This window comes from Chrysemys picta, chromosome 8, assembly GCF_011386835.1.
Source record: "Chrysemys picta bellii isolate R12L10 chromosome 8, ASM1138683v2, whole genome shotgun sequence".
NCBI lineage: Eukaryota > Metazoa > Chordata > Testudines > Emydidae > Chrysemys > Chrysemys picta.
Window position 1 is genome coordinate 104,755,921 of NC_088798.1, and position 25,258 is coordinate 104,781,178.

General features: G+C 55.5%; 2 protein-coding genes across 4 annotated transcripts in view; one reads left to right on the forward strand and one right to left on the reverse strand.

Annotated features, from left to right (window-relative positions):
* The first annotated feature begins 569 nt into the window (after positions 1-569).
* LOC101936906 (platelet-derived growth factor receptor-like protein) lies at positions 570-7,012 on the forward strand. Its single transcript, XM_005295896.4, has 6 exons — positions 570-1,306; positions 2,676-3,021; positions 4,151-4,302; positions 4,516-4,809; positions 5,568-5,707; positions 6,632-7,012. Exons 1-6 carry the CDS (start codon positions 1,252-1,254, stop codon positions 6,851-6,853), a joined length of 1,209 nt encoding a protein of 402 aa, XP_005295953.2. The 5' UTR covers positions 570-1,251; the 3' UTR covers positions 6,854-7,012.
* A 4,368-nt stretch (positions 7,013-11,380) lies between these two features.
* Positions 11,381-25,258, reverse strand: part of CCDC69 (coiled-coil domain containing 69) — a 31,982-nt gene continuing 18,104 nt past the window's right edge. For 2 of the 3 annotated variants that reach the window (XM_042850976.2, XM_042850974.2), the window contains exons 3-9: positions 21,662-21,831; positions 20,518-20,605; positions 19,058-19,131; positions 17,742-17,843; positions 17,037-17,156; positions 16,464-16,561; positions 11,381-15,775 (exon numbers count right to left, since the gene is read on the reverse strand). In XM_042850976.2, the coding sequence (XP_042706910.2) occupies positions 15,607-15,775; positions 16,464-16,561; positions 17,037-17,156; positions 17,742-17,843; positions 19,058-19,131; positions 20,518-20,605; positions 21,662-21,831 (821 nt within the window). In that variant the 3' untranslated portion in view covers positions 11,381-15,606. Of the gene's footprint in view, positions 15,776-16,463; positions 16,562-17,036; positions 17,157-17,741; positions 17,844-19,057; positions 19,132-20,517; positions 20,606-21,661; positions 21,832-24,743; positions 24,817-25,258 lie in introns of all 3 variants that reach the window. The other variant, XM_042850973.2, reaches the window with a different exon arrangement.

Genomic DNA, 25,258 nt, shown 5'->3' on the forward strand with positions numbered 1-25,258 from the left:
GAGGTGCCGGGGCTCTGAACCGCCAGGCCTGGAGGTGCCGGGGCTCTGAACCGCCAGGCCTGGAGGTGCTGGGGCTCTGAACCGCCAGGCCCGGAGGTGCCGGGGCTCCGAACCGCCAGGCCTGGAGGTGCTGGGGCTCTGAACTGCCAGGCCCAGAGGTGCCGGGGCTCTGAACCGCCAGGCCCGGAGGTGCCGGGGCTCTGAACCGCCAGGCCTGAAGGTGCCGGGGCTCTGAACCGCCAGGCCTGGAGGTGCTGGGGCTCTGAACTGCCAGGCCCGGATGTGCCAGGGCTCTGAACTGCCAGGCCTGGAGGTGCCGGGGCTCTGAATTGCCAGGCCCGGAGGTGCCGGGGCTCTGAACTGCCAGGCCCGGAGGTGCCGGGGCTCTGAACTGCCAGGCCCGGAGGTGCCGGGGCTTTGAACTGCCGGGCCTAGTCTTGCCACTGTCTCACTGAGTTTCCTTGGGCTAGTCAATTCATCTCCTAGTGCCTTGGCTTCCCCTGCTGTACAGTAGGGATGGTGCTTTGAGATCGGAGGATGAACAGTGCTGTGTAGGAGCTAAGTATTCTATTATTCCAGGCTGCTGGCCTGCACTGTGTTGAACTCTGTGACATGGTCTTGCGCTGCAACATTTACCCTTCAATGGCGTGTATCAAAGGCAATAGCTGAAGGGGAAGCAAACCGCAGGATTCCAACAAGAAGCTCCCCTTCACCCACACTGCGCTATCACCATCGTCGGGGTAGATAGTACCCAGTGTCTTCCCTCGGGATTGGCACCCTGTTGTGCTAGGAGTTTGTTCAAACACTGGGGTAGAACTGGCCCCTTCCCCAAAGCGCTTTGCGTCTAACCACTCCACCTGCCCCATGCTCTCCACAGCGTAACTGGACTGGGCACCGCCTGGAAATGGAGGAGGTGGACACTGTTTTCTTTTTAAGCCTGGAGTGTGACTGCTGGAGCCAGGCGTTGAATAGCTCCATTCACCACCTCCGAAGGAACCTGAATGCCTTCATGGCACGCGGGGGTGAAAGGAATTTTGTTTAACGAGTCGAAGAGTCAAGCCTTTGACTTGCTTTGAAATCTCTCCCCTTCATCTCCCGAGTTCCCCGGCCTCTCCATCCCCTCAGCGCCCCCTCCTCCCTCTCGGAGGGAACGGGAGAGTGTGGAATTGCTGCGGAGCTGTGAACAGTTGCAGCTGCTGCAGCCCCACTCCAGCAGCGCGGCTCCCTGGTTTGTGTCCGGCTTGCCCCAGCATGAACTCCAAGGCCCTGGCTGTCCTGGGCTGCGGCCTTCTCCTCCTCCTCTTGGGTAAGTCTTGCTTTTCTGACTCTTTCCCTTCCTCCTACTCATTTCCCAAGCCCATACGTTTCCCTCCCCCTCCCTAGCTTGGTGCTCCTTGCATTCCTCAGTGGCCTACACCAGGATGCCTTGTTGGAGGGCAGGGCAGCATGCTGGAAAGGCATGGCATGAAGACAGTCCCTTATTGCCTGCAACACCAGCAGGAACTCAGGGACTGTGGCTGTATAGGGACTTGCTTCTGCAGCTTTGGCCAGGCCGTGGTACTGGAACAACTTTGCCAATGGGCCCCAGCCCCAATTATTTTGGCTTGAGTGTCATCAAGGGAAAGATCCCAGGTTTTGCTGGCTTTGTGGGTCCGCATAAAAGGAAGCTGGATGAGTTTCCCTTCAGACATGCATCATGTACAGGAGCCATCTCTTCCCTGGCCAGAGAAGAAGGATACATAGGAGGGTGGTGAGTCAGATGGCTTGGCAGATTTGGGAGATCCACATCTAAGTTAGGATGCCTGATCTCTTGCTCTCTGCCAGGTGCATCCCAGATGTCCTGGGCTTGGGTGCATGTGGGGATCACAGATAGGAGGCAAAAGCTACTTGCTACACAAATGCCTCCCAACAATCAATGAACAGAGAGCAGGCAAACCAGTGAGTGAACAGAGAGACCTCTTGTCTGCTCAGCTACGATACTTTCACAGCATCTTCCTGTGCCAATACCCAGAAGCAGCTTAGAGTAGGAAGACAAGTAACCCTACTAGGAAAAGCCTTGTCTTATATGGCACAGGGATCCTGCCAGTCATGTCCTTTGCACGGTGAGTGGGTAAGAATTTCCTTGGTAAATAATGTTACCCTGCAAGAATTGCAGATTTCTGCCCTTTTGGGGATATGCCATTTGGGACCCGATTTCCAGAACTTGTCTCTGGTTTTGAACCCGCGACTGATTATGGCCATTGTATCAGGCACACTCCCATTTTGAATACGCAAACAGCCTTTTGTGGATGTGAATTCCGGGATCCAAGAACCCAGGGCCAGATGCTCGGCTGGTGAAACGACACCGATGAACATCAGCTGAGGCGCTGGGCCGTATCCCAGTCAATGTGTGGTGGTAAACTGGTGCTGCCCCTCATTTTGTGGGCTCAGCTGCACACACAGAAATGGGGCATCTCATAACCGGACCCTTAGTGTGTCCATGAAACCTGTGCTGTGGGTTAGGAGGGAGAATAAACATCCCGGCAGTGCCTGGGGCCTGACCTGGCCCTGTTGCTGAACAGCCTTTTGTAATTAAAGATCAGTGCAAGACCCTGCAAAGCCGCGCTGCGCCCTCTGCCCCTGTGGGCCTGTGTCTGCTGCTGCTCTGCTATCAAATGCGTCTTCTCTGTCCTCAGCTGAATGTCAGGAGAAGGAAAAGCCCCCCAAAGCCACCGAGAAGAAGGTCACAAAAGAGCCCAAGCCAAACAAGCTCAAACCTCCCAAAGCAACAGGTGAAAAGCTCCATCAGGCAGCAGCCAAGCCCCCGAAGGGCAAAGCCGGAGTGAAACCCACGGCCCCTCCCAGCCAGGTGCACCCGCCTGCGTCCATCCTGACTCGGGTGGTGGCCAGGGGGCGGTTCCAGAAAGTGCCTGACTCCCTGACGCTGACGGCAGGCGACACCCTGGAGCTGCGCTGCAGAGGGCGGTCCGTCAGGTGGAGGTTCCCTGCGTACCTGGAGGACGAGGATGAGGGGCGGCTCAGGTGCGTGTCCGGGATGTGCAACGGGCTCTGGGAGGCTGTCCAGGCCCGGGGCCTGTCGTGGATGAGGGGTGAGCAGGGCCTGTGTGGGGTCCATTCCCCCGAGATGCCAAAGGCATCAAATGGCTTCAGTAAATGACATGCAGGAGGCTTGGATTTGGGGATGCCGGGCAGACCCTTGTTCTGGAGGCCAAGCACAGGTGAGGGCATGCAGCAGACGCGTTACCCTGGCGTGGACAATCGGAGCTCGTTTAACAGGCCCAAACACACAGACACCCCCTGCTCGCTCCGTGAGATCCACCAGGGAGCAAAGCTGGCAGGCGCTCAGGGATATAGAGCCCGAGTCTCACGTTCAGCTTGAGTCTGGCTGTGGCTTCCATTGCCCGTCCCACCTCTCACGCCCCACGGCCCTGGGCTGGGGGACAGTGCGAGCTACACAGCAGTTGGGAGCATGTTAAGAGAGGGGCTGTGCCAGGCACTATCCATCTCTCAGCATTTGGAGCACCCTGGCCACGTCTCCCGTTATTAACCATCTCCGGACTTCACCCCGCTGGGTGGGCAGGTAGGTCAGAGCGGGGGAGCTTGACACTCGGTGCCCACTGGGAATTGTTAGCGTGACCCTGTCATGCACGGTCTGTTCTTGGGCACAGGCTATGGGGGTACAGGAAGCCCTTTGCCGGCCCCAGGCTGTCACGGTGGGCGTGGAGATAAGTGGGTGTTTTCCTGCCTCACGCAGTGCACAGTCAACCTGTGGAACTCATTGCCAGGGGATGTTGTGAAGGCCAAAACTATAACAGGGTTCAAAACAGAATTAGATACATTCTTAGAGGATCAGTCCATCAAGGGCTATTAGCCACGATGACCAGGGATGCAACCCCCTGCTCTGGGTGGCCCTAGCCTCTGACTGCCAGAAGCTGGAAGTGGACGACCGGGGATGGATCACTTGATAACTGCCTGGTTCTGTTCATTTCCTCGGAAGCACCTGGCTTTGGCCATTATCAGAGACAGGACACTGGGCGAGATGGACCCTTGGTCTGACCCAGTCTGGCTGTTCTTATGTTCGACTGTTTGATGCAGAGGCCCAGGGTGACTCTCCTGGAGTCTGAGCAGGGCCCTCTCCCCTCTGTTTCAGAATCAAGCACTTTGAGAGGCACAGCCAGCTGCTGGTGGTGAACTCCAGGGCTGCTGACACGGGCGAGTACAGCTGCTGGTCCTTCCAGTGCCGGGACAGCGAGTGCCAGGACGGAGAGGACAGGACGGGCAAGGCTTTCATCTTCTTCACAGGTCAGGCTTCTGCGCTTAGACCGGTTTGGGGCAGGCAGGGGACATGAGCCAGAGAGCATCAGCATCTGCTCTCGTTATCCAGCGGACAGGGAAGCCCCGGGTGAGGCCTGCTGCGGGCTAGGGCGTGTTACACAGGAGGCCGGCGCAGGTGGAGAGCCGGGAAGTGTCTCCCTGCCTCCAGTATGTAATCCCACTGCCCTCCTCCCTCCCCAGACCCCCAGGAGCTGTTCGTGCCGACGGAGGATTACTACGAAGTGGTCCAGCTGCGCACGAACCACCCCACGCTCCTACCATGCCAGGTGACCAGCCCTCTGGCCAAGGTGACGCTGCACCGCGAATTCCCCCCCGAGGAGGTGGCCGTGGACGGGATCGACATCTCGTATGACGTGAAGAGGGGGTTCGTGATCCACCGCCCGCGGCCCTCGTATGCAGGGTCACTCTTCTGCATGGCCAGCCTGGACGGCATGCGGCAGATATCCACCAAGTACATGCTGATCTACATCAACTGTGAGTGACCGTTGCCTGGCAGGGATGGGAGATCCAGGTGGGAGAACACCTATGTGTTCCTTTGGTTTTGAGACCTCCACCTGCCTGCTTGCTGACATCCGCTGCCTTTACCCGAGCCAGCTCCACCCTTGTCAGCTCAGGAACGGCGCTAGCTAGCCAGAAACGCTCCACCACACTAGCAGTGGGGACAGGAATGGGGACACAGAATTCCACCTGCCTTCCTAAGACAGAGCAGGAGGAATTAGCCCACGAGGCTGTGTATCGTTGCGGCCTTCTCACTGTCACTAGCGTTTCTGGGCACTGCTGCGCTCATACAGACCTGCTTATGCAGAGCAGACCCTCTGCCAGCTGAGCTATCCGGACATGTTAACTGAGCGCCCCTGGTCACCTGCACTGGTCTGTAATTATCGAGGACCATACACATGCTGACGTACCATTCGTCAGCCCGCCAGATGAACACACGCCATCCAGCACAAGGAGATGGTAGGTTGCTACATTGACAGAGGTCTCTAAGCAGAAGCAGAGACCCCTTTAGCTGCTGGAGATACCTGTTAGCAGGCCTGTCCCTCCCTTAACCCAGCCCTAAAGCCCAGAAGGGTTGGCAGGGAGGTGGTGAGCTGATGGACGCTCAGCGCTACGGCTCCCTGAACTGCCATTGGTTGACTAGCCCATCTCCTACGATCGGGAAGTGGCTAACCCATGGTACTTTGCCGCCCTTCCTAATCCTGCTTCTCACCACTTCACTCTTGACCTCGCAGACCCGTCCTCTGCTCCCAAACCCACAGTCAGCGCCTCAGCCGCCACTGTGCGGGCTGGAGAAAACTTCAACGTGACATGCACGGTTTTTGGAGAACCAGAAGTCGCGGTCGATTTCACCTGGGAGTATCCGGGGCAGCAGGTAGGGAAGCGAGGTGGCTGGGTGGGAAGGGGGTTGTTAGCCTGATAATACCGAATGGCTCCAACCAAGATCAGGGTCCCATTGCGCCAGGCATTGTACCTACAAAGAGTAAGAGGCAGTCCTGGCCCCCCAGGGCTTACAGTCTAGACAGAGAAAGTGTGTGTGGGGGGAATAAAGGCAAAAGAGGGAGGATGAGTTGCCCCAGGTCACACAGCAGGTCAGAGCCAGAAACAGAACCGAGTTCTCCTGACTCCCAGACCATGGTGCCTCCCCATCTATAAGGGCACAGAGAGAAGAATGGGGCTTGTGCTGCACACAACTTTCCTTTCAGGGGCTTCTCCTCTGCAGCTGACCAGAGGCATTTTCCCCACAGGAAACAGCACAAAGGGCTGATGTGACCTTTGCAGAAGCACGGTTCACTCAGCACACCAGGGCCAACGAAACAGAACTGAACGGACATGGGCTGGGGCCTCCAGAATGATGGGCAGCTCCAGTGAAACCAATGACTGTGGGCGGGGGGGGGGGGGGGGGAGATGGCGGGGGGGCGGGAAATTGGGCTTCATCGGAAATGCACACGGCGCCCTTTTCATGGAGTGGGAGGTAGTAGGTGGGGCCGCCATGCAGACCAGGTGTGAAGCTGAGGTCCCTTCTGCCCATCTCTGGTGACACTTTACGGGGGAGATACCAGGAGCCCGTGGTGCTCCGTGCATGGAACAGGGGATGTCCGGGGGGTTGGCTAATATGCCCCCTCTTGCTACAGCAGATGCCAGTGACCAGGGCTAGGCGTGAAGGGCTGTTGAGCATCGGATGAGCCCTTCCTTTGCCTCCAGCCCTGCACTTACCAGCCCCTAGCTCTGCAAGTGCTGCAGGCTGCCTAGGAAGGGACAGGAGCTCTCCAACCCCCATTCCGCGCTTGCTTTTCAGATTGGCAGGCCCCCCTACAGCCGCGAACGCGCCGACCTAGTGCGCCGAGGCGGGCAGGTGCAGCAGGAGTCCGAGAGCATCCTCTATGTGGACGAGGCACGCGCCATAGATGAGGGGCTTTACTCCTGCAGTGCCATGAACCTACAGGGCACCACCACCGTCTCCACCCGGATCCAGGTACTTCCAGCCACCCCGGCCCCGAGGGGGACCCGGTCTGGATAGCCAGGCCGTGCTACAGACAGGGAAGTCAGCGATGGCAACGCATAGAAGTAATAAAAGGACCAGAGATCTCTTTGTGAGACAGGGACCAAATTTGCTTCCATTCTCCCGCCTCCCCTTCATGGGATTTATTTACTCATTAAACTGACCAGCTTCTTCAAAGAGGAGAGACTTTGTTTTGTCCACAGGGTGCACTGAGGGGAGGCGAGAGGCTGCCCCAGGTGAGTCTGGGTCAACCCTGAGCAAGCAGAGCATTTCACTAGGATCCGAGACGGGAAACCAGTCCCTCTGTGCCACAGAGCCTTGCTGCCAACGTGCCCCAGAGCGGCACATTGCTGGCTGGCAGGTTCTCTCACTGCTTCTGCTCTCTTGAGCTCTCAACACTACACCATGGGGAGCAGGGCCCAGGGTAGCAGAACCACGTCAGCTGGGTCACAGCTGCTGGGAAAGAAACTAGATCTGGGCAAAGCTCTCCGAGGGGAAGAGAGAGATGGAAGGTCGAAGCTGTTACGGTCCAATCCAAGTGGGGTCTGAACTTCTGCCAGGTTTAGGCCCACTTGGGCCTGGGATTCTGCCCAGGGCTCATTGCACATCGAGGGGTCAACAGCAATGTTCAGAACTGTGGGCTCCACCTATCCCACAGCTCAGGGCTGGTTGGATCCAGGATTTGGGGTCCGGCCCAGCTCTAGTTCACGGTAGCAGATGGTTGTATCATTTTAGTCACCCGTGTACCGTGTGCGATGACATACGTGCGTGGGTGTGCAGCGTATGGGAGCCTGCCGGGGCATATGCAAAGCTGTCCCTTGGGTATGGCAAATTGGGGCAACCGCTCTGGGCCCCGCGCTTTGGGGGGCCCCGCACTTCAGTGTGTGTGTGTCATGCGGGGGGGCGCTAGGCCGGCCCGGGGGTGGGGTGGGGTTAGGGGTGCCTCCTATTTCTTTTTCTTCCTCGGCATTTCAGGGCTCCGGCTCAGTCTCCGGCAGCAGCAACCCCAGCCCGCCCCGCCCCGCCCTGCCGGCTCCCAGCATTGCCCACCGCTGCACCAGCCACCAGTGTCCTAGCACCGCCGGAACACGCCAGCGCCAGGCTGACCCCATCCATTGCGCTTCTGCCCCCGGTCCCTCCCTTTTCCAGGACCCCCCAGAACAGGGGGGGCCCCCTCACCCCTAGCACAGGTGCCACCCTGTGACTCTCCATCATCCCTCACCCCCCAGCACTAGTGTCCCCTCCCCACACCAGATTTCACCTGTATAAAAAATGTTAAGGGGGGCCCCATACAGGCTGATTTCTCCCAGGCCCCCACCCCCCTAGGGACGGCCCTGTGCATATGTGTATGCTTGTGGGAGCATGCAGAGTGTGTGTGCGTCAGCCTATATAGCTGTACATGTGTTTGTGCATAGTTATGTGTGCGCGCCTACACATCTGTATAGGCAAATGCCTGCGCGTGCATGAATATGTGCATGGCATGTATATGTGCAGTGCATGCGGGGTACTCACACATCCACACATGAGCACGCTTTCCCATGGGCAGCCCTGAACAGGGACCAACATATGTATTTTCTAGCAGCCATGAACTTTAATTCTAACATGCCACCAGTCACGCTGCCCTCCCTCATGGAACCATTTCATGGGGAAAGCCAAAGGGGAGACAGCCATGATATAGAAATACACCTGGTGGCCAGGAATGTCACCACCCTCTCTTATTGCCTACATCTGTGAGAACACGGGGTTCATAGCTCACCCAGTAGGGTCCCTGCCTGCAATTCTTACGCTAAGGATTGTACCTCTGGGAGGTGACAAATACCCCCTAATACAGCAGGCCAGAGAAATGCATCATAGAATTATAGATTAGGGTTGGAAGGGACCTCAGGAGGTCATCTAGTCCAACCCCTGCTCAAAGCAGGACCAACCCCAACTAAATCATCCCAGCCAGGGCTTCGTCAAGCCGGGCCTTAAACACCTCTAAGGAAGAAGATTCCACCACCTCCCTAGGTAACGCATTCCAATGCTTCACCACCCTCCTAGTGAAATAGTGTTTCCTAATATCCAACCTAGACCTCCCCCACTGCAACTTGAAACCATTGCTCCTTGTTCTGTCATCTGCAACCACTGAGAATGACTGATGGCTGGAGGCCTCATCTCCCCCCTACCTCCCCTGACTCCTTCCTGACCGAGCAGGCTGAAAAGATATTAGCAAAAGACCAATTTGGGAGAGAGATAGCGAGCTGTGCAGTGCTCCCCGCAGCCTAATTGGTCCCAGGCACTGGGGAGAGCTGGGGCATGATAGAACGGCTGGTCAGACTCCAGAGATCCTCTTGGTCAGAGACCAGCAGAGGCAGCCTCCACGAAGGTTTGCAGCGTCTCTCCCTGGCTGTGACAGCCGTAACAGCAGGACTCAAGCTGCCTTTCCACTCCTGCCCATCCTTTCCTGTCTCCTGGCCCACAAGGAGCTGAGACTTCTTTTAAAATGAGTTTAGTGCCGGTGACAATTGCCTGATTGACAGCTCTGGGGAGCCACGTGCTCAGAGTCTCTGCAGAGCGGGGGTAGATCTTGCGGTTAGCACAATGGCATAGGACCCAGATCAGGATTCAGCTCCCAACTCTGCCACTGATGCCCTGGCTGCCCTTGGCAAAGTCACCGAGGGCCAGATTTTCCCAAGCGCTCAGCTCCCTATTCTATCTCGGGGTTCGTTCTGCACACCCCCATAGGCTCTCAGCTCCTTCCACGTACAATCAGCGGCAACAGAAAGGCTCTCAGGAGCCTCTTGGCGTCTCTGCCAACTTCTCCTTTTTCGGGAAAAACTCTGCTTGCAGGAGGGATTTTTTAAAAACAAGGGTTCATTTCTCTCTGTAGTGGGGTTTATTTAGACTGCTTCATTTCAGGGTTTCTTTGATTGGGGAATAAGGGGGGTCTTTTAGGCAGGTCGATAAGGGGCAGAGTTTCTGAAGTGCCCAGCAACCAGAAGCTCCCATTGCAACACGGGTGGCCAGGTTTTCAAGAGTTTAGCACCCCATGGGCTCCCACCCTGCTGAGTTCTTTCGAACATCCTTCGCCTCAGTGCTGCAGTTCCCCAGCTGTAAAATGGGGATAACACCTTCGCTCCCCCCACCCACCTGGGATAATTTAACCAGTGCTCTTGAGGGGCTCACAGACTATAATGATGGGGGCCAGATCTGTAGCTCGAAAACAATTGGTGAAAACAATTGGTGCAAACTCTCCCCCCACCCCCCAAGCTGCCTGTGTGTCTCTGTCCTGACAGGGAGGGGTAGGAGATGGGTAAGACGGTAGCTCAGTCAGTCCCTGGCTTCTCCACCGAGACAGCTGACAAGGAAGGCAAATCGTGGGGGTGCTTCCTATGGAGATCTGTGCGCTAGCCCCAGACCTGAGAGTCAACAGCTCCTTTCCGCCGGGAGGTGACCCTCGGGGCCGTCCGAGCCCACCCAGCATGCTGACGTAGGGTGGGAATTTCCATAGCATTAAGTGGCTTAGGAACATGAGTCCACACTGACCTGTGCTCCAGAGAGCATCCCAGCCAGGATCCCTTCCCCTGCCATCTGAATGTGAGCTCCAGAAAAACTTCAGCCAGCTCCAATGGGATCTCTAGGGCAGCTGAGGAGAGAAACACGGGCCAGCCCTGAAACACCCTCTGCTTCCAAAGGGCCCATGTTTGCCCTGCATCCGTTGTAGCGTAGGGCAAGGCATGTGTGACCCACAGCAGGAATCTGAGCTCTGTTCTCATACAGGAAAGGGCTTCTCACCGACTGCACTTATACACAACACCGTGAAGGGACCCTTGCTGCCAGTCTCCACATACCGTAAGGTCCTGGTAGCCGGCGTCTTCCCCTCTTTCCTAGTTTCAGGGAGGGTGCAGTACCTGCGGCAGCGCCATTCCAGCGGGGTCCCATTCTGGGTTCTGCAGCTGCTCCTCTGTTCTGGGACGAGGGTTTAACGCCCTCCCTCCCAAACACAGGGCAGGTTCTCTGCCCCCCATCTGTGGTGGGTCGATAGTTACAACCTTCCCACCGGTCAAGAAAAGGCTAAAGAACTCCTGTGGTCAGAATCCGCCCCAACCGGCCGCACCTGTCAGCCCAGCTAGCGCTCCTGGGCCAGGGGAGGAGATGCTGAGGAGCAGTTTGGGAGCACCGCCAACCTGAGGAGAGAAGATGGGCTGGTTTGTTTCTTTTGTTGAAAAACCTTGGCCACGCGAAGGGTGGGAACCAGCATTTCCCGCGGAGCCGGAGAGGCTGCTTCCCTCCTTTGTGTGCGGGAGGGGCCCGGCCCCTTCTGGGCCTGGGAATTACTTTCTTTTTTGGCTGGACTGTTTTATACCCCTGGAAAAGGGCGGACTGTAAGGGCTGTACCCTACCTCCGGGCCAGGCCACAGGACTGCTGCTGCCCAGGGAACGATCTATGAGGTAAGTAGCCGCCTGCCCTGACCCCAAGGGGGCAACCTCAAGACACAACCCTTAACACCGTCCATGAGCCACTGACGCAATCCGTGCCGCAAGCCAAAGAAACGCACACGCCGCCACGTGGAAAATACTGACATTTCATTCTTTGGGTATCTTCCCCTCCCAGAACTGTGTTGTTACAGCCTTTAGCACACAGGCGTTACACACACACAGCTCCACACTCCTGGTGCAAAGCTTAGGGGCAGTCTGTGGCACCAGCTAACGCTCCACTTGGTCTCTCCCGCCAGCATTCGCACGCCCAGTGGAAAGTGCTTGCGTGAATCCAATTAGTGCGTGTCAGCTCCCCAGCCATGCCGTTCTGGGCCGCCATCTCCTCTCGCCCCGCTTTACCGGTCTGCGTGGAGCACCGCAGTGCTCTGGGCACATTAGGGCACGGAGGAGGGGGGAAGGAAAGAGAAGACAGCCAGCGATGGGGCTGGCTTTACACATACCACTACAAACACAACGGGGACTTAGAAAGAAGCCACCCCTAGACGAGTAACAGCTACCCCAAAGTTAGCAGCCTCTGTTCGGCTTCCGCAGGAGGAGCTGGTATCACTGTGGCAAAGGGACATCAGCCACGTCTTCGGATGGATGCCAGACCCCGTGATGACTGGACCCCTAGCAGAGCACAGGGCCAGGGATTCTCGTCCCAGCCACTGTACTCTGAGCGAGTTGTAGGGTGGGACCCAAACATGGTTCAAATTCTCATTCAGCGGCAGGGGGGATTAACTCACTGCCACCAGTGCAGGCTTTGCTAACGGATGGTTCCTCATCTCAGACGGGCCCCGGGAGAGTCTCGGGGCTCTGAGCCCTCGGCGAGGGACGTGGGAGCACACACTTCAGGAGGCCACGTTGTCGTGACGCCTCCTATGACCGTCGCGCTTCTCGGAGCCAAGATTGATAGACTGTAAGGCCAGAAGGGACCCCTGGGGTGGCCTAGTCTGAGCTCTTAGACAGGTGCTTCTCTACCTAGTTCTTGAGCCTGCGTCAGCGCTCCCTTAGGCTGGTGTAACGCTGAGGTAGTTGCTCCTGTCACGTCAGTGTAAGCGAAAGGAGAATGGAGCCCACCAGAGCTGCCCCTGCCTGCTGCCATGCACCGTCTCTCTCTAGCCCTGGGCTCCGTAAGAAATGGGGCCGCAAGGAAAGGTACAAGATGGGGCAGCCGGGGAGCCGTAATTAGTCAGTACTGAGTGAGCAATGACTTCTCCATTGTTCCCGAGAGCCCCGCTAAGTTCCCCTCACTCAGGCCCCAGGGCTTATGGGGGTTCTAGAAAGACAGGCAAAGGTCTGAGACATCTTCAGGGGATCTTGTCTATCCCTCTCACAGACTGAGCTACGCAGAGCAGAACAGACTGGTTTCCCCCCAGCCCCCGTTGTGCCAACACTCGGCTCTCAGCGAGGATTGACCCTGTAGCAGTTCATGTTCTAGACACAGCTTCCTCCCGTCCCCCCGCCCCATTTGTTCACAAAGATGGTCGAGGAGAAATGCTTAGAATAGAATATCAGAGTTGGAAGGGACCTTAAGAGGTCATCTAGTCCAACCCCCTGCTTGTTAGTTGCGGTGTCAGTGATCTAGAGCATTTTTGTGCAATGTCTAAAAGACCCTCCTGGGGCCTGGAGTTTATAAAGGAAAGAGGCACAGAAGAGAACGAGAAAATGAAAAAGTGAGGAGGAAGAGAAGGGACAGGGAAGGAGGGGGAAGATCTTGAATTCCCCCCCTCCCCACTCCCACCCCCCCCCCCCGTGGAAACAGGCAGCTCCCAGACACAGAAAAACCTCATTTCAGTGTGAAAATAGTGACCCTTCTTTGGGAAAATGGCCAATTTTCACCTGAAGCAAATTTCCAAATTGCCCAGGTCGCTTAGTGGGCTGAACGGAATCGCGTGACTCTCCAAGCCCTGCCGGCTAGCACAGAAATGATGACAAAATTTCCGCGTGGGCCAAACTCTCACCAAAGAAACAGCCATTCTCCCAGGTAAATCTCGGCCAGGCCGACAGGGGTGGGTCTGCCCAGCCTGGCCGTCAGGTTGCGTGAGAACAAACTTGGAACAAACTCTTCCCACTTGACAAAACAGGACAATGGGAGCTGGAGGCATCGGGGCTCACTGGTTGAGAATTTTCAGAGTTCGGTGGTGTATGGGCCCTGCGTGGACAAGATGCCCGGTGGCCGTGACTCCGGTGTGAAGTGAGCATGGGGTTTTCGGCGTGCACAGACGCCTGTTCGCAGCCATTGTGAATTCTTCCAGGATCACCGTCATTTCCACAGCAATGGTGGGGAGAATTAAAAGGTTCACAAGGGGAGTAAACAACAGGAGCAGGTGAGCTCGCAAGGAACCAAGATTCTTTTCCAGGAGGTGTCCTGGAGCTACGAGAGAGAAAGGGGGTGAGTGTAGAGTGCAGCGGACAATACTTTGCGAACGACCGGGAGGCATCAGGGGCTCTTTGTACAGAGTGAATCCAATATGACGTCAAGGGGCCAGAGTCATATTTACAAAAAGGCTCCTTGACACCACACTGGCAAGTGGAAAGGAGTCTTAAAGGGGGAATAAATTACATTTGTGCCTTCTTTCCGGCCCTTTTACCCTGCCAGAGTGATGTCAAGGAGCCCAAGCGTAAGAGGAGATCTGGCGCCGCTGTGATGGGGTATAAACCTCCAGCTTGGTTAACCCAGCCTGAGCCCTGTTAGGCCACTGGGTGGCACCTGGAGGGGTGTTAGATGTAACTGGAGCTGGGCCTTCATAAGGGAAGGAGCAGAGCAGAAAGAAAGGCCAGGGAGGAGACCCAGGAGAGAGGTAGACCTAGGACTGTCTTCTCTTGGGCTAAGGGCAGAGAGGAGGCCAGAGCCAGAACTAGAAGGTGATGGCCCTTGAGGAAGCCTGGGGCAATAGGACTGTTGTCCTGAGCCAGGAGGAAGCAGGAGGCAGTGACAGCAAAGTCTAAGGGGGATTTGGACTGAAGCTTGGAGGACTGTGAAGAGGAGCTGCAGAAGGGGACAGGCACCTGCGGCAGCCCCTGAGGAGGGCAGATTCCAGGGAGGGAAGCCCTGGGAGGCAGTGCTCTGCCCCCCCATCTCCTCCCCAGAAGCACTACTGGACCACATGATCCATCCGCAGGCAGGGCTGGGATTTCTGAGACGGGGGCATGTTTGCTACAATCCCTCTTCCCCTCTGCTGCTCCCCAAACGCCTGCTGAAGGCGCTCACTGGTCCAGCTCTGGTTGCCACTGCTATGCAGTTTCCAGGGACAGGGGGTCCATGGGCCACCCTATGAAGCTGGAACCATCTGCTCCCAGAAAGCCTGGGCAGTGAGTGCACCAGGGAGAGACCAGCTCTGTCCACCTCTTGCCCACTGCGTTACCTTTCCCCATCCTCACCCGGCCCAGCAGACATTCCCCCTCTTTGCCGCCTCGGGCACCACTTCGGGTGCCTGCTACAGGCCATGGGAGCCGTTTCTCCAGCTGGGAACAGCAGGCTGGCTGCTTCTTCCGAAGCCGGTGTTGCTTCTTGGCCAGCAGGGGGCACCATCTTCTGCCCGTGACAACCCTGAGCCTGGGTCACACAGAGCAGCACATTCCAGCTCCGAGACTCTCAAAACTTTCCTTGCGGGGTTGTTCTCGAAGAATACCAGAGAGAGACGCCTAGGGGTCGCCTGACCCGCTGCGTGCCTGTGTACACCACAAAGCTGCCCCGCGGGGGCTGATGCTGGACTCAGCTAGGTGCTGTTTTCAACAGCTCCATCTGAGACGAGCATCCTTCTCTTTGGTTCTGGTTAGAGCTGGACCCGAGCGGCGAACTTCAGCCCTGGAGCCTGATCCAAACTTCCCCAAAAGCGGAGGCTGTTCAGATGCAGGGCTCCGGTTCGGATTCACCTGGGCAAACCAGTGCGGGGAACAGACCTCTTCTTCCCCACCCCAAATGCACCGGAGAGCCCTTTGGCTCCCCTTCTAACCACCGCTACTGACTGAGATGTGAAGCCAGGGGCAGCCAGGACATCTCGCGCCGCACGGGTCTAGGTTCTGGGGTGTCTCGTAAGCTCCCCCATGTTCAGAGTCAGACAGGGGGACACACAGGAGGGGTAAAAGCACTTTGAAAAGGTCCCGAGAAATACTGCACTGTTCACTTAGAGGGCGGCCGTCCCAAGGTTAGAAGTCTGAGGAACTCCCCTTCTACCGGACAGAGTCCCCATGACAGCAGCTCTGGGCCTGTGCAATAAAGGAAGGGCTAAAACGAGGGGTGGAAGAGTCTCTGGTGCCCCTCGCTTGCGTCCTCATCCCAGCAGCCTCCGTCGCCGCTTCCCGGAGCGCTACGTGGCGATGAGTGGCACCTCGCTGGAGGGGATGGGGAAGGTGGGGGAGGAGTCACCGTTCAGGACCCTGTATAGCAGCTCTTCCTTCTCCCGGTGCGCCTGCTCCCGCAGCTGGGACTCCTTGTCCAGGGCCTCCCGAACCACCAGGAGCTTGTCAGACAGTTGCCTGCAAAGAAACAGCAGGTGATGAAGCGGGCAGGGGACTGGACTCGATGACCTCTCGAGGTCCCTTCCAGTCCTAGAATCTATGAATCTATGAGCTGAAGTGGTAAGAACCCCGGAGTGAGATAAAGACGGGGATCAGGGCCCCGCCAGCCGTTCTGATCACTGCCAAAAGAGGCCAGGGCAGGGGGGGCATGGAATGGTCTTGAAAAGGGGTGGGGTGGATTATAGGCACTCCCAAAGCCAGTTAGGTACTGTGCCAAGTCACGGTCTTCCTCACACATACACACTCTCACCAGAGCCAGACTGGTGCTGTGCAAGGTCATGGTCTCTCTCCCTCTTCCACACCCCCCGAGCCGGATGGGTGCTAGGCAAGCCCACGTTCGTACATGTTCACCTGAACCAGACCAGTGCTCTGCAAAGTCACACACCCACAGGGGGCCTGGCTTGTGCACCTCAGCCCCTACTATCATAGCTCTACTCAGCTATCGCCCTCTGACCTGCAGCTTCTGTGCTAGCTTTGATGCCATGATCACACCTGCCGTTTGGGTCCTGTCCCCGCATCTAGTTATCAGCCTATAATTCAGAAAACAGCCTGTCCTGAGTGCAAGTCAAACCTAGCCCAGAGCTCAGCCCGTGAGCGCCGACGCTGGCAGCAGGTAGCTTGTTCTGCACTAGGCTGCGGATGTTACCTTGTCATTGTCAAGTGGTTCTGTGTCTGAACGTGCAGATCCTCGTTCTCCTGCTGAAGGGTTTTCACTTTCTCCTCCAGAAGCAGGTTCCTCTCCATCTGTGACATCCCAGAAGGGTTTGGGAAGGGAGGATTCAAAGGAGAGGTCAAGGGTCAGAAGTGACATGGATTTGGCAACAGACGATCCCCTACGCTGGTTAATGAGGTCCTGCCTAAGCGCCAACGTCAAAACGTTGGTGGTTACTGACAAAAGTTGCCTCTATGCGAGTTTAGTGATGCATAGCAGCAACCTGCTGTGTATGCCAGCAAGCACCCAGCTCCAATTAGTGCAGTCCTCCATCTGCTGGCTTCCCCCACTGGGTCTGCGCCCGACACGTTAGCTCGGCTGAGAGGCCAGCCAGGACAGAAAGCTGCCCCTAGGCAGCAGGTGAGCCAGAGGGGAATGCGCCTGGAGAACGCGGTTTGCATTCAGGTAGGTGGAACGCTCTCCTGCGAGCTGTGCTTTTCCATCTCCGCTATTGCTGCCCCTGGAAAGGAGTCCATGCACTTTTTGGTAGAACCACATCAAACCCACCACTGTTTCCAAGTTCAGCAGCTTCTTGTCCAGGTCATGGATGCGTTCGTTCTTCATCTCTATGACAAAATGCAGACTCTCCAGTTCTTGCTCCCAGAAGTGGCTGGGGCTCCCATAATCCTAGAAGGGGAGAAAGAAAACGCATGAGTCCCCCACTGACTGGAGAGGTTGGAGGGGCTAATGCATGGTTCTGGTTTGGTTCTTTATTCCTGAACGGAGATGAGCCAAGATGACGACCGTTAGGAGTCATAATTGTCCAGTGTTCTCAGTCCTGGAATGATAGGATTCTTACCCCATAAAATGTGCTTACTAGTGTTCATCCATACCCTACAGTTTTACGGCATTTGCACTAGGCACCTGAGTGCAAGGAGCTTGAACTACCTGCATAATGCACATAATGTGTACCCTTAATTTTCTTATGATCTACTTCCTATCCCTTTGCTTACTTCAACCATACTACAGGTTTACCAGGCACTACGAACACTGCCCTCTCCAGATCCAGTGATGGGGAGTCTTCCAGGGAGGCCTCTATTAAGCTTTTATTTTGGTGACAAAGCATTTATAGCATACAGATGCTTCTATGACTAAGTTTGAGCTGTCCATTGCCACAACTGCGAATCCAACAGGCTTGCTCGGAGACCCCGGCAAATGACGGGTTAAAGCAATACCTTCCCAAGAGGCCACAGTTTGTTTGTTTTCCTGCACCTGAATATGTTTCTTATAGTCTCTGCTCAAGATCGATTCCTCCACCCGTTTCATTTTCTCCTGGAAGGATTTCAGCTGGGAATTTAACCTGTCAATCGTCTCCTAGGGCAGAAGAGAAAGGAAGAGGGATGTGATTATGAGTCCTGTTTTATGACCTCCCCTCCAGCAGGGGCACTGTTTATATAAGGGAAGAAAATTACCTATTGCATTGTACAGAGGAGGCAGGAGTCAAACTGCAAGACATTTCACAATGAATAACAAAGTCCCATGTAGCAGTTCCCTAATACAGTATTTAATGGCAGCAGGGAGCAATTCCCACTATAATGCCTTCTGCCATCCTGGCTTCCCTGGTTACAATGGGTCAGTCGGTAACCACGGGAGAGATCTCTTTATAATTAGCACTTCCTGGGTTGCTTGCATAAGAACAGACTCCCGGACTCTGCCAAGTCTGCTCTGAGTCACAGTATGGCAGTTAGGCGGCTTGTTCGCACCAGTTTCACTTCTGGAGTGTTCCGGTTACAGACTTGCCTGCCAGTAGAGATGTGCCCTAACCAGAACCTAAGCTCTGAGCACCATTAACAACATGGAGACATTCCAAACACAACCCACCTGTCCCCTATGTCAATAGTGGTGTGATGGGGTGTCTGCCCCATACCAGCATGCAAGGGGTTAATAGAGCTCTAGAGAGGCTACGCAGGAAGCAGCCAATAGGAGAGGGACTGGAAGCAGCAGACAATCAGGCTGCAGGCCAGAGCAGGGTCAGTGACTCCCTGGAACTCAAGGAGGGAGGACTGGGTGCCTTGCAGGTGGAGGGAAGCTAGCACCCTGGACAGAGCAGGGCAGGAACAGGGGAGCCAGAGGGAGCACCTGGCTGGCTGCTAGGACTGGCATGCTGTGGCGAGGGTGAAGAAGGTGCTGGAGCTGTGGGGAACTCTGCACTTTTTTGATTGAGCCAGTGAAGGACTGTTTTCTGTTTTGGAATGTAAAGCCCAGGTGGCCATTTTGATTTAAATATCTATTTGACTGCTGCAAAATTAAGGCAAGATCACTTTGTGAGAGGCCCCTCTGGGCTCATTCCCACAAACAGCCAGCCTGGGTTACTCCAAGGGTGGTGGGCTCCGGGCAGCACAAACAACCTTTGTTTTCTCAATTTGGCTCTTGTGAAAGTGAGGGGCCGACTGTGCTGTTTTACCCCCGGGATAGTTCAGGCAGGTCCCTTGCAAGCTTCTCCCAGCACCCTCAGACCTGTGCGCTGAATCTAAAGAGCTCTGCTCCACGGGGAATTGCTCAGCAAGCCAAAGCAAGGGGGCCAGCACCTGTAAGGAAGACTGGGCCGTTTGGTAGGATTCCCTTAAGAGCAGCATCTCCTGGTCATGGGCCCTCTGGACTTCTGCAGGGAAAACATAAAATCAGTGTCAGAATCAGGAGACAGGAAAGCAAGCCCTGCCCAAGCCCCTTACCCGCATAGAATGGCAGTAGATGGCACTGCCATAAAGGGGGGACCCGAGTTACTCTGGGCTAAGAGTCAGCAGAGGCTTGGGACTGTAAGCAGAGGAAATGCCGTTTTCTGGGGCAGCCTTGCAGTTGGGAGCTCCCTGGAGGACTCGCTCAGCTAAAGTCACAGGGCTGCTAGCTGCGTGATTGCTACGCTAAGGAGAGAGGCAATATGTCGCCCGTAGCGAGAGGAGAAAGAGAGGGAATGACCCCATCACCAGTCACAGCCGTACTGCTGAGACTGGGTGACCACATCTCGCATGGTTGGCTGCAGTGTAAACGCTCCCAGCTCCCAGAGAAGCATCCTGCTCCGATGGAAGGAGTCTCCTTTTTGAAGAATTTTAGGTTTATTTCAGAGGCACTGGCAGTGTAATACCCCAGTGGGGTCAATTTTCCAGACCTTAGGTTGGGTTTCTACAAACGCTCCATGCTAGTTAATGAAATACAGAGTAATATCTCCTGCCAGCATTTCTCCATGCCCCTCCCAGGGTCCTCTCCCTCATGGCTTGGAGAGGTGCAGACAAGATAACAGTAAGGGAGCACCACGGCAGCCCTGAGAGCATGACAGGTGACAGTATGGTAATCCAGAGGGCATGGGAGGTGCTTGCCAATGGGGTCAGTCAAAGAGCGGGCAGATCTCTTGGCAGGGCCGTCCCTAGCTATTCTGGGGCCCTACTCAGCCCACTCGCGGGGGTGGGTGGGGCCCCAGGCCTCGGGGGGGGGGGGGGGAAGAGGCTGGTCCCAGGCCTCGGGGGGGGGGCGGGGCTGGCTGGAACCACCCCCCAGCGGCACGGCTGGGGTCGGGTCGCTGCACTTCCTGCCGCCGGTGAGTGCAGGCCCAGCCCTGCTGCAGTCCTCAGGGGAGTGGGGGCAGAGCAGGGGCGGGAAGAGGCGGGGCTGGGGCGGGAAGGGGCGGGGCAGGGTTGGGGTGGAACAGGGGTGGGAAGAGGCAGGGCAGGGAAGAGGCAGGGCTGGGGCGGAGCAGGGGCTGGAGCAGCTCCCAACTGCGCAGGGCACCAGGAAATGTGGTGCCCCAAATTCCCTGGTGCCCTACGCAGCTGCGTACTTTGCGTCTGGGTAAGGATGGCCCTGTCTCTTGAACACACAACATCTAATGAAAATGCTGAATATTCATTACAGGAGCGATCGGCCTCTGCTCAAGAGAGCCAAGGAGGTTGGAGAGGAGAAGACATGCAAGAGCAGCCCTGTGAGAAGTTTAAACCCTAGCGGTGGGGGCGTAGCGGGAAGCCAGCGCCCAGCAAAGGAGAGACTGGGGCCTTACCTCGGAGGTTCTCTTCATGCTCTCTGTTCAGTGTGTCGAACTGCTTGGAGAGCTGCTTGTTAAGCTCTAAATCTCTTTCCTTTTCCACCTAGAAACAAAGTGAGCAACAAGCCCTAAGTATCCGGGGATCTCAGAGAAATAAGTGTACCTGCCTGTGCAATCTCTTATTTATCTCCTGGGCGGCAGATCCAGTTTCCTGTTCCTATTTTCATGAATGAATTTAACTGTGGTGCTTATGACAGTGAGGGGTTAATATCACTGGCAACCATATACACTGGGGGAAGGGGAAAGAGCATCACACACAGCTCTGCTAGGACAGCTGACCTACGACTCCCTGGACTTTTCCAGGATTTCCTAGACAACTGCCCTTTTTGCTGAGCTCTGCGAGATCAGTAAAAGGGGGACAAGGAGTGAACCACTGAGCTCAGTTTCGCTCACGACGAAGGCCATGATTTTGGCGTGTAAATTTCACAACAGAGTGCAGGGGAAAAAACAAGTCAGAGAAGGGGGAGAGCTCACCTTGCAGCAGCAGCTGTGATGTCCTGGGCCTAGACACAGCTTCCTGGCACTGTGAGCTGGGGAATGGGTCACAGCACCTCTCAGGCTGGGTCTGTCCGCCCCTCCGTAGGTGGAGCCGGAGGGGCCAAACCTGAATAGCGCTGCGACCCCGGTGCACCAGGTCACATGTGTTTTTACAGCCATTTCTGAGATTTCACGGACTTTATTCAAATTCACGATTTTCGTGAACTCCATGACAAAACTGTATCCTTACTTGTGGCCTTAGGTGTCTAGAAGTGGAAATCTGAGGACACTAACCTACAATACTGAGTCTGCTAACCCTGGGGAAGGCAGATCGGTGCTATAACTGGGGGAGCAGGCCAGCTGGCTCTGAATGCGAGATCAGGGCCGGAAGGGGAATGTCAAAGCCTCCTAGCTGACCACCCAAAGGATCTCACGCTGTCTGGTGTCTTTGGAGACTATCAGGTCATCAAGGTCCTGCTATATACTACTCCCTAGCTCTGAACCTGTGGGAGTGGTGCAGTGTGAAGGTCAGGAAGCAGAAGCATGAATGCCCAGGACTGGGGTGACTGCGCTGGGACACTAGACAGACACTCTTGGGGTGGGGAAGCCACTTTGATCCAACCTGGATTTTAACGTCTTGGGTCAGTCTCTGGGTCTCTGCCTGGTGGGCTTCCTTCAGCCTCTCCGTTTCCTCCTGATGTCCTTGTAGCAGCCTCCCAATCTCCCTCTTCTGCTCCTCCAGCAGCAGGGCCTTCGTCGTCTCCACATCCTCGTGCAAGGGAGCTGCGATGACTGCAAATTAAACAGAAATGGCTAGACCGTGGCTGGCTGGTTTTGCTGACAGGATTCTGGGGCTGTTTTCTACTCGGTCACCAGTTCGAATCCAGACCTGGTCAAGCTCATTATCGCTTGGGGGCGGTTTGGTGGCCCGCATAAACTATGATCTCAGTCTAGTTCCTATTGGACAATTACCCACACTACTCCTGGCACTAATTAGCACCAATGGGCATCGTGTTGGCGGTCTGCACAATGGGGAGAAGTATCGAACAGAAACAGGCGACTCCCTTGGCCTCCCAGTCCTGGGACTGACCCTTCCAGCTCAGGGCTGAGGGGTGTGGCTAGCTATTTCTCCCTGTACCACAAACATGTCTCATTTAGGTCTTTGTTTCCTGTCAATCGTTCCCAGTTTCTGTGAGTGCATTCATTGCTCAACGACTAGTTGGAGCGAATCATTTCCAGCCACCAAGTGCCTTGCAAACAGTTGGCTACAGCTGACTGCTAGTCACAGTTTGTTGTGCGAGAGTGGTCACGTGGTACAGTGTCCAATTCCTGATTGGGTGACTGAAGCTATTTAAATGGGACTTTAGCCAATGACAAATACTGCTGAATAACTCAGCTGGTAGAGAGCACTTATCTCTGAGCTTGTCTGTAGTTCTATGCCTGAGCCAGCCATTCACATAAGGGCTAGAGTGTGTCAACTCCAGACAGGGCAACAATACACATACCCGTAAGGCAGTGTTTCTCGAACTGGGGTCACCACTTGTTACGAAAAGCCCCTGGAGGGCTGGGCCGGTTGGTTTGCCTGCCCCGCCCGTGGCTCCCACTGGCCACGGTTCGCTACTGCAGGCCAATGGGGGCTGCTGGAAGCGGCGGCCAGTACGTCCCTCAGCCCACGCTGCTTCCAGCAGCTCCCACTGGCCTGGAGCAGCGAACCGCGGCCAGTGGGACCTGCGGACGGGGCAGGTAAACAAACCGGCCTGGGGCTTTCCCTACACAAGCGGCGACCCCAGTTTGAGAAACACTGCCATAAGGTAATTCCTCCTACTAGCATACAGACACCATCCTCTCCAGCGAATATCCTCCTCACTACTGCACCGACTGCTTCCTTAGGGGCGGGATTGTTTGTCTGGTGGGACGTTTTGGCCAGCTAGTGCAGTGTTTGAGCGGGCCGTTTGTGGTGTTCGCCTGGTCATACATATTTCTAGACTTGAGTCATCGATTTCTCTGTCCATGAACAAACACTAAGGCAGCTTCCCAGCGTTCTACCTACCCACTTCCCTTGGGCAAGCAGCTTGGTTTTTTAACTTGCTTCCCTTAGGAATTCGTGACATTTTCAGACCTTGCTCAGATTTTCATGACCAGTGTTGTCACCCAGGCATTCGAGAGTGACTAATAAGATCAGTTCATGAACAGCCGCACGTGGAATTTGCTGTTCATCTTGGAAACTGTTTGTGAATCTCTGATTCTCATTCCTGGGCAGCACAGGGAAAACTTACACTGATGCCCTGCCAATACCGAGCCTGCTTCATCGGTAGAGGGGCTTCTGTGGTGGCAGCATGACATGGATGGAGTTTCAGCATAGATCCCCGGCTGGTGTAACTCAGCGTCCCTCCATTGAGTCATTGAAGATGGGCTAATTTATGCCAGATGAGGATACAGATCTTTATTTCTAGCCTGGCTCTGCATTGTGCAGTTTGTCTCATACAAGTTGGCAATATTTCCACTAGAACAAGCATGCATTTCCAGGAATGCATGCCAAATACTCTGTCGATTTCTAAGGAACCATCTGTGATGAAGTGGGAATCTCCTGTAATATTTTATGATTCCCATGAGTGCCTCAGTTTCTCTTTCTACTTTGCACTGCTCCCCAGGCGGGGCAGAGAAAGAGACACGGGCTGTTGTGTCAGGTATCTGTATGGGGTGAAATAAATGGGCCAGTCAAGTACTGGCTGAAACCGCCCCATATCAATGGAGGGTCCGCAAAGACAACGGAAGCCCCAAAGACTGAGCAACTGACATTTATCCGTGGGACTCTCCTGCAGGCGGAGCGTGTGAACTCAGCACGGGTCTGCAGGAGGTGGACAATGGACCAAAAGGTGTCAGGTGGGTGGGATAAGAGCTGGCTTTTGAAGGGTCTCAACAGCTCTCACCTGGGAGTGACACAGGGACATGGAGGACCAGAGCCAGGAAAGGACACTAGATGGAAGGCTGGTGTGGCCAGAAGAGATGGTGTTTTAACCTTTATTCCTCTATGCTAATCTCAGGCCTTCCCAGTGCTGCGTTCCATCTGCCTCTGTTCTGAAAAGGCTGCCTGGTGCCTGTGCCAATACTTGCCGAGGCGCACTGAGCCCTGAAGTGTGTCCAAGACTCTGACCGGCGATTTATCTCAGTGGGACGTGTGTCTCAGGAGTGCTGAAGCCCGGAGGCTCAGTTTTGGAGGCACCGAGGCTGCCTTAAGGAAGAGTGGGACCCCTTGAGGGTCTGCCACATAGAAGGGGATCCTCCAAATGGCTGTTTAAAACCTGGCGTGTAGCATCAATACTGTGGCTCTGTGACGCCATCTCAGGTGGGACTAATGCCAAGACCCCCAGGGAAACTGGAGTGAGAGAATCCACTCTGATTTAACTTGAGTCAGTAAAGCCCTTTTACCCCAGTGATCCTCAGACACATCGCCTCCCCGTCCGGAGGAGCTTTCTGAGCAAACACAGATGAGATGGCCTTGGTATGGACCAGAATAGAAGACTCACTAATCACAGTGCCACTTTGGCTGCATCAGAGCTCACAGTGCTGCCTGTCTTAGCAGGTACAGGTGCATCTGCGCATGGAACACATTGGCCCATCTGTTTGGACCCGGTCTTAGCTTAATGCTTTTAAAGGGGTAGGTGCACTGAAAAGCCATGTGAGGAAACAGATGTACACCTCACCATGATTCTCTGTCTTCACGGCCGTCAGCTCCTGGGAAGCCTGCCCCTTTGGCTGCCGAGCTCTTAGTCGTTTCTGTGGGGAAAATAAGACGACTGGAATCATGAAAGCAGGGAGGAAAATGTAAAAAAACCCACGCTGGTTTGTGGCAGAGCCAAGACCTGAAGGGAATTGTGTCATGGATGAAACACCCTGAAATTAGTCCCCTGCAATGGGTCCCCGTGATGCGGCGTTATTTAGCAGTTCCTCTAAATGAAAGAGCTGCAGCAACATTCAGATCCCAGCAGCTCAGCTAGGTCCTGTCCAACCCAGAGCACTGCTCTCAATTGCCAGAGTGCGGCTGAAGTGTACCCAGCACGTTGTATTTATCCCTGGGGAGTTCAACCTGCAGCCCCAGCCAGCGACCCCAAGCCTCTGTCACACTCCATCCTGTTTAGCCAGCTCTGAATCTGGGCCAGTTCTCCTCCTAGGGAGCTCAGTATCGCCGCTATTTCCACCTTTGGCCTCCGGTTTTAGG

Bases quoted from the DNA above. Each gene is read 5' to 3' on its own strand.
- LOC101936906 (XM_005295896.4), top strand. From the start codon at position 1,252: ATGAACTCCAAGGCCCTGGCTGTCCTGGGCTGCGGCCTTCTCCTCCTC. The intron at 1,307-2,675 runs GTAAGTCTTGCT...CTCTGTCCTCAG, and splicing joins CCTTCTCCTCCTCCTCTTGG to CTGAATGTCAGGAGAAGGAA. The intron at 4,810-5,567 runs GTGAGTGACCGT...TTGACCTCGCAG, and splicing joins CATGCTGATCTACATCAACT to ACCCGTCCTCTGCTCCCAAA.